The following is a 14,006-nucleotide window of genomic DNA, read 5'->3' as shown; positions in this document are numbered from 1 at the left end:
ATCCACATGAATACACATCCCCTTTAAGAAGGAAAGCAGGTACTGACAAAGTACCATTATAACCGAGCTGTGAACTCAGCACTGAGTGGGCTTTGTTGCAAGGTTGCCATGGTAGCCCGCAAGAGTTTACAGCATTAATAAGTGCTGCAGACAGCAGCTAACTCCTTCATGTCTCCACCTGTCTGAGTGCAGGCAGAGTAATTACCAGGCAAAGGATGAAAGCTGAAGCGGGCTTATGACGGGCTCCGGTAAATATTCCTTCACTTCTGACACGAGCAACAAAAAATAATGAGTGGCACAAAAAGCAGTTTAATAATAAATCACGGCAGCATCGATGGGACACGTCGAGATCTTGGCCGGCTGAGAAGCAGCGTTAGGTGGGAGTAAGAGAAAGAGATCAGTAAACGGCCCACACCCTCAATACCTTGTGACGCCATTGGGAAAAACACGCACACGTTGGCCAAGTGGTGGAACCGTAAGGTATCACAGGAACCAGCTGGCCAGAAGTGCCCGCTGTAAAACCTGGCACACGGTGCAGGTGCGTGGTTCAACGGTAGTGCTGTGGTCACCGGACCACCAACCCGGAGGTCATCTGGTCATTTATTGGCTGAAAAAAATTACCACGAATGGGGAAAGAGCGGGGGAGTGGGACTAATGGGATAGCTCTTTCAAAGAGCCGGCACAGGCACGATGGGCCGAATGGCCTCCTTCTGTGCTGTATTATTCTATGAAAGCAGCCAGATTTTCAGAAAAACCCAACTGGCTCACTTGTGGCCTAAATGTCCCACAACACTTAGTTGATTCTAAACGGCCTCTGAAGTGGCTCAAGCCAGCCTTTCGGTTGTAAAAACTGTCCCACCACCACCTGCTCGGGGCAAGGACGGACGGATGGGGTCTTACCCCCGTCACCCAGATCGCCAGAACATTGCTGCAGCACTCCTCGCGTCACAGAGCCCGTTCAAGTGCCGACGGTCAAGCAGAAAGGAGAAACGGAAAATGTGGGGGAGGGCGCGTGGGGGTGCTAAAGGATTTTGAAAGCAGGGAGGAAGGAGACAGGGTGAGGGAGGGGGATTCTAGGGAGAGTGTTTAAGGAGGCAGGGGCGCAGAGGCTAATGTCGGAGCAGAGAGAAATCTGGCATTGAGGAGTGGAAGCCTGGCTGGAGGATGAACCCAATGGATAACCACATTAAATATTCAGCACCATTACACTGTGACAAGATTCACAGGACAGTCTTGATGATTCCCTCTGGTCTTCCCCAGCACTAGTGCTGCCATCAGTATGCAGCTACACTCCCACTGAGCACGCAAGGGTCCAAGTGTTCTTCGATCCTGATACAGTAAAGTGGGGACCTGGCCAGGGGGGCCTGTTAGGGAGTTGGATTGGGTGATGGGTCTGCCAGTCTGAAGGGAGCAATGTTTATTAATTCTGCAATAGGTTGGATTTTAATCTATTAAAATTAATACCACTTTATGGGGTGTGGGGGGGTGGAGGGAAAGTCCACAGCTTTTTGTGGTGACTGATACTGACTGAGCCCATTGGGATAATAATTTATCACAAGGTGGCAGGGAGCAGAGACGAATCCAGGAGGGGTGGGGAAGTCTGAAGAAGGATCCACACCTTCCACCAGCCAGTTTACCCGTTCACAGGGTGAAAACACCTTTACATCACAGGACAGGCTACAGATGTGTTGTTCTCCCACCGTAGGCTGGACACCCCTCACAAGTGGGACCTGCAGGCACGAGAATGTGGGTATGCCGTTACGTTATGTGTGCCCACTGCAGCCGAGCGGTGGTGGGGGAGCCGCTCTGGTGTGTTGGCTCTTGGGTCTCAGGATCACACAGCAGGACTCAGTGTAAGCAACGGGGGCGGGGGGCGGGGGAAAGAGGAAAGAGAGCAGGGGCAAGGGCAATGAATAGGCTTCACTCCCCATATAGGAGAACAATACCTGGCCAGTGTAGATACACCTAGAAAGAACAAACTCCCATTTCTACAGGGCCTTTCACAACCTCAGGGCGTCCCAAAGCACTTTACAGCCAATGAAGTACTTTTATTTTTGAAGTGTAGTCACTGTTGTAATGTAGGAAACGCGGCAGCCAAGTTATGCCCAGCAAGATCCCACAAGCAACAATGTGATAATGATCAGATCATCTGTTTTTTTAGTGATGTTGGTTGAGGGATAAATATTGGTCAGGACACCGGGGAGAACTCCCCCTGCTCTTCTTCCAATAGTGACCGTGGGATCTTTTCCGTCCACCTGAGGGGGCAAACGGGGACTCGGTTTAACGTCTCATCCAAAAGACACAAAATGGGTGCAGCATCACCGTCAAGAAGCAGAATGGATAACCAATGGCACTGTTTGCTGTTAATCGTTTCCTTCAGTCAGGACGCCCCTCCCCAGTTACTATCTCTTTAGTGCTGAACAAAGTTCCAGTACAGCGACAACACTGGCATCTACCCGACAATGTGGAAAATTGCCCAGGTATGTCCTGTCCACAAAAATCAGGACAGATCCAATCCGTCCAATTATTGCCCCATCAGTCTACTCTCAATCATCAGCAAAGTGATGGAAGGTGTCGTCGACAGTGCTATCAAGCGGGACTTACTCACCAATAACCTGCTCACCGATGCTCAGTTTGGGTTCAGCCAGGACCACTCGGCTCCAGACCTCATTACAGCCTTGGTCCAAATATGGACAAAAGAGCTGAATCCCAGAGGTGAGGTGAGAGTGACTGCCCTTGACATCAAGGCAGCATTTGACCGAGTGTGGCACCAAGGAGCCCTAGTAAAATTGAAGTCAATGGGAATCAGGGGGGAAACTCTACAGTGGCTGGAGTCATACCTAGCACAAAGTAAGATGGTAGTGGTTGTAGGAGGCCAATCATCTCAGCCCCAGGGCATTGCTGCAGGAGTTCTTCAGGGCAGTGTCCTAGGCCCAACCATCTTCAGCTGCTTCATCAATGACCTTCCCTCCATCATAAGGTCAGAAATGGGGATGTTCACTGATGGTTGCACATTGTTCGCAACCCCTCAGATAGTGAAGCAGTCCGAGCCCGCATGCAGCAAGACCTGGACAACATCCAGGCTTGGGCTCATAAGTGGCAAGTAACATTCGCGCCAGACAAGTGCCAGGCAATGACCATCTCCAACAAGAGAGAGTCTAACCACCTCCCCATGACATTCAACGGCGTTACCATCGCCGAATCCCCCACTATCAACATCCTGGGGGTCACCATTGACCAGAAACTTAACTGGACCAGCCATATAAATACTGTGGCTACAAGAGTAGGTCAGAGGCTGGGTATTCTGTGGCGAGTAACTCACCTCCTGACTCCCCAAAGCCTTTCCACCATCTACAAGGCACAAGTCTGGAGTGTGATGGAATACACTCCACTTGCTTGGATGAGTGCAGCTCCAACAACACTCAAGAAGCTCGACACCATCCAGGACAAAGCAGCCTGCTTGATTGGCACCCCATCCACCACCCTAAACATTCACTCCCTTCACCACCGGCGCACCATGGCTGCAGTGTGTACCATCCACAGGATGCACTGCAGCAACTCGCCAAGACTTCTTCGACAGCACCTCCCAAACCCACGACCTCTACCACCGAGAAGGACAAGGTCATCAGGCACATGGGAACACCACCTGCACGTTCCCCTCCAAGTCACACACCATCCCGACTTGGAAATATATCACCGTTCCTTCATCGTCGCTGGGACAAAATCCTGGAACTCCCTTCCTAACAGCACAGTGGGAGAACCTTCACTACACGGACTGCAGCGGTTCAAGAAGGCGGCTCACCACCACCTTCTCAAGGGCAATTAGGGATGGGCAATAAATGCCGGCCTCGCCAGCGACGCCCACATCCCATGAACAAATAAAAAAATAAGTCCCCTCACTTGCTGCAGATGGCAGCTGGGCTTCCACATTTCCTTGTTAAGGTACCAGTTTGTACAGACTGCAGCAATGTTGGTTCTGGTGCAACTGGCTCCCAACGCCTGTCTGTAGTGCAGTCTCCAGTAACCCAAGGGCCTGTCTGTAGTGCAGTCTCCAGTAACCCAAGGGCCTGTCTGTAGTGCAGTCTCCAGTAACCCAAGGGCCTGTCTGTAGTGCAGTCTCCAGTAACCCAAGGGCCTGTCTGTAGTGCAGTCTCCAGTAACCCAAGGGCCTGTCTGTAGTGCAGTCTCCAGTAACCCAAGGGCCTGTCTGTAGTGCAGCCTCCCGTAACCCAAGGGCCTGTCTGTAGTGCAGTCTCCAGTAACCCAAGGGCCTGTCTGTAGTGCAGTCTCCAGTAACCCAAGGGCCTGTCTGTAGTGCAGTCTCCAGTAACCCAAGGGCCTGTCTGCAGTGCAGTCTCCAGTAACCCAAGGGCCTGTCTGTAGTGCAGTCTCCAGTAACCCAAGGGCCTGTCTGTAGTGCAGTCTCCCGTAACCCAAGGGCCTGTCTGTAGTGCAGTCTCCCGTAACCCAAGGGCCTGTCTGTAGTGCAGTCTCCCGTAACCCAAGGGCCTGTCTGTAGTGCAGTCTCCAGTAACCCAAGGGCCTGTCTGTAGTGCAGTCTCCAGTAACCCAAGGGCCTGTCTGTAGTGCAGTCTCCAGTAACCCAAGGGCCTGTCTGTAGTGCCATCTCCCGGTAACCCAAGGGCCTGTCTGTAGTGCAGTCTCCAGTAACCCAAGGGCCTGTCTGTAGTGCCATCTCCTGGTAAGCCAAGGGTTAAACATTTAGCAGATTCTCTCCGGTCCAGGCAGTCTTTCTTTCTGCTAACGTTCCACTAAAACCAGCAGTACAAACAGCTCCAATAATACACTTGGCCACTCAGTGGTGAAGTCAGCGGGACTGTAACTGGTTAGAATATTTTTTTTTTGTTAAGCAAAGTCTCGGCCAACAATGCATCCGTTACCACGGCAACACAGACCTCATTTGCATCGGATGCTGGAGCTGAAAGCTTGGTCGGCAAACAGGGCTCAGGTTGAACAGTTCAGCTCCAAAGACTCACACAGCAATCAAAATCAACAGATGATAGGGTGCATCGTCATCTCACTGGCACACAGCTGGGGAACTCTCCCCACCCCACACCGGTCCCAAATGGCTTCATTGGGTCTCCATGTTGTAGGGGGTGGGGGGGTGGAGAATCGATCAGGAGTAGCAACAGGAACAAATGTAAACAGTGAGGGCAGTGCCCAGGGGTCACGCTGCCTTCCTGGGGCCCCTTGCTTGAATTTACAAGTGCTCCCTTCTTTGTAATTCAGAGATCTCTTCAGAACGGAGACTGAGTCCCAAGCTGACAGGCACAGGATGACGAGCCTCCCCCGGGTTCCCGAGGCACATGTTAAGAAGGAGTAAGAGTTCCAGTGCTTACCTTTTGCAGACTAGAGGAGTTCAGCTGGGTTTTGTCAATTATTTTAACAGCGACCTGTAGGCAAGAAAAGAGATTGTCAACTCAGATCAGGGACTGACTCGATCTGTAGCTCTGAGTTACTGCATTACCATCATTACCAGTCAAAGTTAGGGGCCCCATTGATCACTTGTATTGGTGGCTGGGGCACAGAGGATGCCCCCAGTGGGTTGGTAGGTAAATGCTCAGCCCACAGTGACAAGGAGCCACTCGGACCAGGCCTGATGCCCAGGGCCTCTGATCCCCAGTCCCTGCTGAGTTAGGAAATGTGAGCTGGAACAGGCTGTTATGTGGGCCAGAGAATTGGGGAAAGTGGGGGGGGGGGGGTGGGAGGGGAAGTAGGCTGATGGGTGGATAATAGGTGAGGATATTTTGGCACTGAAAGATGCACTACAAGGTGGAATAGCTTGCCGACACCCTGTCTAGGCTTGTTTATCAAGAGTGATCACTGGCAAAGTACAATGGGGTTACGAGCACATATGGAACTGTTGGGGGTTGGGGGGGGAGAGGAGGAAAGCAGACTGTTATTCTGGGAGTATACTGAAACTCCTGCTTTACAGCCTGGTTAATACCTGCTTTATGACAGTGTTTAAATCCCTTAAGTACTTTGCAACACTCCCAGCAAGTTTTTAAAACAAAAATAAACACAATGTTCAGATATGTATAGAAAGAGCTTTATAAATAAGGGAGTAGGGGGTTAATTTACTAAACATACTATAGGAAAGCGTGAAGTTTCTCTGTGTCGGTAGCAATCACCACACAGCCTCTGGGTCAGTTTGTACTGTACACCTCTGCTTATTTTACAATCACACAATCACCCAGTTTCAAACCTGCCCGTCCTGTTCCACCACACTATGCCTAATATCACCTCGCAATGTTGCTATGGCTCCAAAACAGATAAAGGGCAGGGGGAGGGGAACAAATCGGAAAACTAGTATTCTCGTACAAAACTAATCTCCCCTTGTAATTTTCCTCCTAACACTTAACTCGAAAACGGGGAAACATTTATGACGAGATTGGGGTTTTTCCCATCGACTGTCAGCTTGTGAAATCACTGTAGGTGGGATATCAACCACTCAGGAGCAGGAATGAGGAGGGCCCCCTGGATTGAGTCTGACCTGTGCTGAGACCCGACCTGCTGTCATTTAAACAGAGCAACACAATGGAAACCCTCACCAGGCAATCAGCTGTGGCTCAGTGGGTAGCACTCTCGCCTTGAAATCAGAAGGGTATGGGTTCAAGTCCCACTCCAGATTCATGAGCCCAAAATCTAGGCTGACACTCCCAGTGCAGAACAATGAGATTTATGACCACATAATCTGTTTTAGTGGTACGAGTTGGTGGATAAATATTGGCCCAGGATATCGGGAGAACACCTGGCTCTTCTTCCATGGGAGCTTTTACATCCACCGGAGAGGGCAAGCGGGGCCTCGGTTTAACGTCTCATCTGAAAGACTCTCTCAGTACTGGCACCGGGAGTGTTGGCCTGGATTATGGGCTCGAACCCACAACCTCCTGACTCAGAGGCGAGAGTGTTGCCCACTGAAGCAAGGCTGACACCAATCTATTAATAAGCTATCCTGCATTTTGGTTAAGGTCTACAGGTGAAGTTTACAAACTGTTCAGCAATATAAAGGAATACTTGAAAACTGTTCAAAGCAGAGCATAAGGTGCTCAAACCAAATGGGGAAATCCTCTCAACAAAAGAGGAAACACGGAGAAAGCTCAGATCGGTTTAGATAGCTGAGCAGTACCAGGAAGGGCCCGGGGTTAATCCTCGGGTTGTGGTGAGTTATCTAATCTTAGCAGTCCATCAGTGCGGGGCCGGAGGGCGGGCGCGCCGGGGACAAAGGGGCCGGAGGGCGGGCGCGCCGGGGACAAAGGGGCCGGAGGGCGGGCGCGCCGGGGGACAAAGGGGCCGGAGGGCGGGCGCGCCGGGGACAAAGGGGCCGGAGGGCGGGCGCGCCGGGGACAAAGGGGCCGGAGGGCGGGCGCGCCGGGGACAAAGGGGCCGGAGGGCGGGCGCGCCGGGGACAAAGGGGCCGGAGGGCGGGCGCGCCGGGGACAAAGGGGCCGGGGACAAAGGGGCCGGAGGGCGCGCACGCCGGGGAGAAAGGGGCCGGGGAGAAAGGGGGCGGAGGGCGCGCGCGCTGGGGAGAAAGGGGGCGGAGGGCGCGCGCGCCGGGGAGAGGAGAAGGAGGGAGGGATGATGATGGACATCGCGCTCAGCCACAATGATGACCCTTGCAGTTGAACCCGTAGACAATGACCGTCTGGACTTGTGCCCCAGGAGGCAGGCAGGAGGAGGGTGGGAAGGGGAGAAAGTTGGTTGAAAAAGCAAATCGAAAGTGGGCAGCCAGGTCGTGAAGTTATTGAAAGGAAGCGGAAGGAGCAGATCAGTGCCCGATAGCCAATCGTTTCCCAACCACCAGATGCTGAATCCCACCACGCCAGCTCTCCGATGATGCCAATCTTACCTCTTTCCCCGTCAGGACGTGCCGTGCCAGCTTGACCTTGGCGAAGTTCCCTTTGCCGATGGTTTTGAGGAGCCGGTAATTGCCAATGTGAGGAGTGTCCTCGGCGGTAGTGGCGATGGAGTTCCGACACCGTGGCATGCTGGAGCGGCTGCTTGATTTGGACTGAATCGGAGGGTCCGGGTGCCCCCCTGTATGCTGCAACCAAACACAAGAATAGGCGTCCACATTTAGCAGTGCTCAGGAAGGGAAGGGGGAAAGACGACAAGCTGGATCACCATCGGGAAAACGGAGATAGTACGACAGCGACACAGAGACTATACATTTCACCCCATTGCACACGCTTGAAAATAAACATGGTCATGTGAGCGATAAAACAAATGGAAGCTTATTAGAAAATAAAAGAGGGAGGGAGACACAATATTGCGATGGGAGATGCGGAACAGAATGGACTTTAGAAGTGGAACTAGTTTACAACTTTGGAACTCCCCCCCCAACAAAAGGCTGTAGGTGCTGGGGGACAATTGAGATCGATGGATTTTTGTTGGGTAATGATATCGAGGAATATGGAGCGAAGGAGAGTAGATGGAGTTAAAATACAGATCAACCGTGATCCGATTGAACAGCGGAGCAGGCTCAAGGGGCAGAATGGCCTCCTCCTGTTCCTCGTGAATTTTCAGAGGCAGCAGCCTTTGGAGCAGCAGCATCAGAGGTGAGGGTGCAGGTCACATCCGCTGCGGTGACCCCTCCCCCCCCCCAGGTCAGATCACAGTGATTGGAGGGGGGATAAGAAAACCCATCACCGGTGGGCACCCAGACTGGCGAGCCGATGGAAGCTCTGGAGGGAGAACGCTCAGCTGCCCGCCTTTCCGTACCTCCTGGGTGCAGTTGGCGTGCGGCCCCAGGGGCACCAGGGAAAGGAAACTCCGAGCAATCAGCGGGTCAGCACTCAGCGAGAGAAAATCTCCCTGCAAACAAAGCAGATGAGACTCCCGGCAGATCCACAGAAAGCTCGTCATTACTGCTCCGTGATGCTAACTGTTGAAGTGCTGGTGGAGACACTTCCGCAGCTGATTGATCAGCCCGGCATCTCCTACAGCCCCGCAAGGCTGCCTCTACTTTTAATTAAAATCAGGCATCAATTATTCTCTGTGCCCTAGAAACATTGAAAATTAACGACACAGGAGGCCAATCTGCCATCGTGTCCGTGCCCCGAAGAAGAGCTATCGAGCTTAATCCCAGTTTCCAGCTCTTGGTCCGTAGTCCTGTAGGTTACAGCACTTCAGGTGCTCATCCAGGTACTTTTTAAATGAGTTGAGGGTTTCTGCCTCTCCCACCCTTTCAGGCAGTGAGTTCCAGACCCCCACCACCCTCTGGGGGAAAAAATCTTTCCTCAGCTCCACTCTAATCCTTCTACCAATTACTTTAAATCTATGCCCCCTGGTTATTGACCCCTCTGCTAAGGGAAATCGGTCCTCCCTATCCACTCTCTCTCTCGGCCCCTCATTATTTTATACACCTCAATTAAATCTCCCCTCAGCCTCCTCTGCTCCAAAGAAAACAACCCCAGCCTATCCAATCTTTCCTCATAGCTAAAATTCTCCAGTCCTGGCAACATCCTCGTAAATCTCCTCTGCACCCTCTCTAGTGCAATCACATCTTTCCTGTAATGTGGTGACCAGAACTGTACACAGTACTCAAGCTGTGGCCTCACTAGTGTTTTATACAGTTCCAGCATAATCTCCCTGCTCTTATATTCTATGCCTCAACTAATAAAGGAAAGTACTCCATATGCCTTTTTAACCACTTTATCTACCTGTCCTGCTACCTTCAGGGATCTGTGGACATGCACTCCAAGGTCTCTCAGTATCCTCCCATTTAATGTGTATTCCCTTGCCTTGTTTGCTCTCCCCAAATGCATTACCTCACATTTCTCCGGATTGAATTCCATTTACCACTTTTCTGCCCACCTGACCAGTCCATTGATATCTTCCTGCAGTTTACCTGCAGCCTTGTATCAGGTTGAAGGAAATTGGTTATACTTTGGAAAATTGAAGAATCTACATCTCATTTTCATACAGCACTATAACTGGTGCCTGAGAGCCAGGAGCTCTTTGTCTGCTGCACAAATCAATCTTTAAAACCGTTCACAACAGAATCCAGGATCTAACATCCTCAGGATGAACTGCCCCTAAACTGGGGGGCGGAGAGACCCATAACACCAAGCTTTCCTTCCTTGCATCACCCTCGATATAACTGCTCTTTGGGGACCCCGGGGCCCAGGAGGGAGGGGCACCCCCTCGTCTCCTGCCTCACTCCTTGCTCTGGTCCGCTGCCAGTGTGAACACTGGATCGAGTAAGAAGCATTTCCACCAGAGGGTCTGGAGGGTGCACTCGGAATCTGTACTCTCGTCCTACTCTGATCATCTCGGTACCAGCAGTTAACCCCCTTTCCCCCTCCCTCGCACAACACTACCCCAACAGTTATAGGGTGGGGGGGAGGGGGAGGAGGGAGGGGACGGGTGGGGGGAGGGGGAGGAGAGAGGGGACGGGTGGGGGGAGGGGGAGGAGAGAGGGGACGGGTGGGGGGAGGGGGAGGAGAGAGGGGACGGGTGGGGGGAGGGGGAGGAGAGAGGGGACGGGTGGGGGGAGGGGGAGGAGAGAGGGGACGGGTGGGGGGAGGGGGAGGAGAGAGGGGACGGGTGGGGGGGGGGGGGGAAGAGAGAGGATGGGTCGGGGGGGGGGGGGGGAAGAGAGAGGTCGGGTCGGGGGAGGGGGGAAGAGAGAGGTCGGGTCGGGGGAGGGGGGGGGAAGAGAGAGGTCGGGTCGGGGTCGGGGGGGAAGAGAGAGGACGGGGGGGGGGGGGGGGGAAGAGAGAGGACGGGTCGGGGGGGGGGGAGAAGAGAGAGGACGGGTCGGGGGGGGGAAGAGAGAGGACGGGTCGGGGGGGGGGGGGGGGGGGGGGGGGGAGAAGAGAGAGGACGGGTCGGGGGGGGGGGGGGGGGGGGGGGAGAAGAGAGAGGATGGGTCGGGGGGGGGGGGGGAAGAGAGAGGTCGGGTCGGGGGAGGGGGGAAGAGAGAGGTCGGGTCGGGGGAGGGGGGGGGAAGAGAGAGGTCGGGTCGGGGTCGGGGGGGAAGAGAGAGGACGGGGGGGGGGGGGGGGGGAAGAGAGAGGACGGGTCGGGGGGGGGGAGAAGAGAGAGGACGGGTCGGGGGGGGAAGAGAGAGGACGGGTCGGGGGGGGGGGGGGGGGGAGAAGAGAGAGGACGGGTCGGGGGGGGGGGGGGGGGGAGAAGAGAGAGGACGGGTCGGGGGGGGGGGGGGGGGAGAAGAGAGAGGACGGGTCGGGGGGGGGGGGGGGGGGAGAAGAGAGAGGACGGGTCGGGGGGGGGGGGGGGGGGGGGAGAAGAGAGAGGACGGGTCGGGGGGGGGGGGGGAGAAGAGAGAGGACGGGTCGGGGGGGGGGGGGGGGGAGAAGAGAGAGGACGGGTCGGGGGAGGGGGGGGAGAAGAGAGAGGACGGGTCGGGGGGGGGGGGGGAGAAGAGAGAGGACGGGTCGGGGGGGGGGGGGGGGGGGGGAGAAGAGTGAGGACGGGTCGCGGGGGGGGGGGGGGGGGGGGGGGGGAGAAGAGAGAGGACGGGTCGGGGGGGGGGGGGAGAGAAGAGTGAGGACGGGTCGGGGGGGGGGGGGGGGGGGAGAAGAGTGAGGACGGGTCGGGGGGGGGGGGGAGAAGAGTGAGGACGGGTCGGGGGGGGGGAGAAGAGTGAGGACGGGTCGGGGGGGGGGGAGGGGGAGAAGAGTGAGGACGGGTCGGGGGGGGGGGGGGGGGGGGGAGAGAGAGAACGGGTCGGGGGGGGGGAAAAGAGAGAGGGGACAGGTGGGGGGGAGGGAAGAGAGAGGGGACGGGTGGGGGGGGGGGGGAAGAGAGAGGGGACGGGTGGGGGGGGGGGGGGAAGAGAGAGGGGACGGGTGGGGGGGGGGGAAGAGAGAGGGGACGGGTGGGGGGGGGGAAGAGAGAGGGGACGGGTGGGGGGGGGGGGGAGAAGAGAGAGGGGACGGGGGGGGGAAGAGAGAGGGGACGGGGGGAGGAAGAGAGAGGGGACGGGGGGAGGAAGAGAGAGGGGACGGGGGGAGGAAGAGAGAGGGGACGGGGGGAGGAAGAGAGAGGGGACGGGGGGAGGAAGAGAGAGGGGACGGGGGGAGGAAGAGAGAGGGGACGGGGGGAGGAAGAGAGAGGGGACGGGGGGAGGAAGAGAGAGGGGACGGGTGTGGGGGGGGGGGGGGGGGGGAAGAGAGGGGATGGGTGTGAGGGGGGGGGGGGAAGAGAGGGGATGGGTGTGAGGGGGGGGGGAAGAGAGGGGACGGGTGTGGGGGGGGGGGGGGAAGAGAGGGGATGGGTGTGAGGGGGGGGGAAGAGAGGGGACGGGTGTGGGGGGGGGGGGGAGGAGAGAGAGGGGACGGGTGTAGGGGGGGGGAAAGAGAGAGGGGACGGGTGTGGGGGGGGGGGGGGAGGAGAGAGAGGGGACGGGTGTAGGGGGGGGAAAGAGAGAGGGGACGGGTGTCGGGGTTGGGGGGGGTGGGGAGGGAGAGAGAGAGGACGGGTGTGGGGGGGGGGGGGGGGGAAGAGAGGGGATGGGTGTGGGGGGGGGGGAAGAGAGGGGACGGGTGTGGGGGGGGGGGGGGGGAAGAGAGGGGACGGGTGTGGGGGGGGGGGGGGGGGGGGAGGAGAGAGAGGGGACGGGTGTAGGGGGGGGAAAGAGAGAGGGGACGGGTGTCGGGGTTGGGGGGGGTGGGGAGGGAGAGAGAGGGGACGGGTTTTTTTATTTGTTCATGGGATGTGGGCGTCGCTGGCAAGGCTGGCATTTATTGCCCATCCCTTATTTGCCCCCTTTGAGAAGGTGGTGCTGAGCCGCCTTCTTGACAACTGAGTGTCTTGCTCGGCCATTTCAGAGGGTGATTAAGAATCAACCACATTGCTGTGGGTCTGGAGTCACATATAGGCCAGACCGGGTAAGGACAGCAGGTTTCCTTCCCTAAAGGACATCAGTGAACCAGATGGGTTTTTATGACAATCCGGTAGTTTCATGGCCACCATTACTGATACTAGTTTTTTTTATTCCAGATTTTTTATTTAATTAATTGAATTTAAATTCCCCTCCTGCCATGGTGGGATTTGAACTCATGACTCTGGATTATTCGCCCAGGCCTCTGGATTACTAGTCCAGTAAAATAACCACTATGCTACCGTACCCAATACAGGAAGACAGGAATCATAGAATCATACAAAATTTACGGCACAGGAGGCCATTCGGCCCATCGTGTCCGTGCCGGCTGAAAACGAGCCACCCAGCCTAATCCCACTTTCCCGCATTTGTTCCGTAGCCCTGTCGGTTACGACACTTCAGGTGCTCATCCAAATACTTTTTAAAATGAGTTGAGGGTTTCTGCCTCTCCCACCCTCTCAGGCAGTGAGTTCCAGACCCCACCACCCTCTGGGGGAAAACATTCTCCTCAGCTCCCCTCTAATCCTTCCACCAATTACTTTAAATCTATGCCCCCTGGTTATTGACCCCTCTGCTAAGGGAAATCGGTCCTCCCTATCCACTCTATCCAGGCCCCTCATTATTTTATACACCTCAATTAAATCTCCCCTCAGCCTCCTCTGTTCCAAGGAAAACAACCCCAGCCTATCCAATCTTTCCTCATCGCTAAAATTCTCCAGCCCTGGCAATATCCTTGTAAATCTCCTCTGCACCCTCTCTAGTACAATCACATCTTTCCTGTAATGCGGTGGCCAGAACTGTACGCAGTGCTCAAGCTGTGGCTTAACTAGTGTTTTATACTGTTCCAGCATAATCTCCCTGCTCTTATATTCTATGCCTCGGCTAATAAAGGAAAGTATCCCATATGCCTTTTTAACCACCTTATCTACACGTCTTGCTACCTTCAGGGATCTGTGGACATGCACTCCAAGGTCCCTTTGTTCCTCTACACCTCTCAGTATCCTCCCATTTAATGTGTATTCCCTTGCCTTGTTTACTCTCCCCAAATGCATCACCTCACACTTCTCTGGACTGAATTCCATTTGCCACTTTTCTGCCCACCTGACCAGTCCATTGATATCTTCCTGCAATA

The 14,006-nt window shown here is 55.3% G+C and overlaps 1 protein-coding gene across 1 annotated transcript in view; it reads right to left on the bottom strand.

The window, feature by feature from the left end:
* The window catches only part of LOC137306323 (serine/threonine-protein kinase MARK1-like), a 125,143-nt gene that overhangs the window by 41,740 nt on the left and 69,397 nt on the right, over window positions 1-14,006 (bottom strand). Inside the window, exons 2-3 of the mRNA XM_067975472.1 lie at window positions 7,874-8,068; window positions 5,361-5,414 (exon numbers count right to left, since the gene is read on the bottom strand). Of these exons, the coding sequence (XP_067831573.1) occupies window positions 5,361-5,414; window positions 7,874-8,068 (249 nt within the window). The remainder of the gene's footprint in view (window positions 1-5,360; window positions 5,415-7,873; window positions 8,069-14,006) is intronic.

Source organism: Heptranchias perlo, chromosome 43, assembly GCF_035084215.1.
Source record: "Heptranchias perlo isolate sHepPer1 chromosome 43, sHepPer1.hap1, whole genome shotgun sequence".
NCBI lineage: Eukaryota > Metazoa > Chordata > Chondrichthyes > Hexanchiformes > Hexanchidae > Heptranchias > Heptranchias perlo.
The sequence above is the reverse complement of the archived record's forward strand: the minus strand, read 5'-3'. Positions and strand labels throughout refer to the sequence as shown.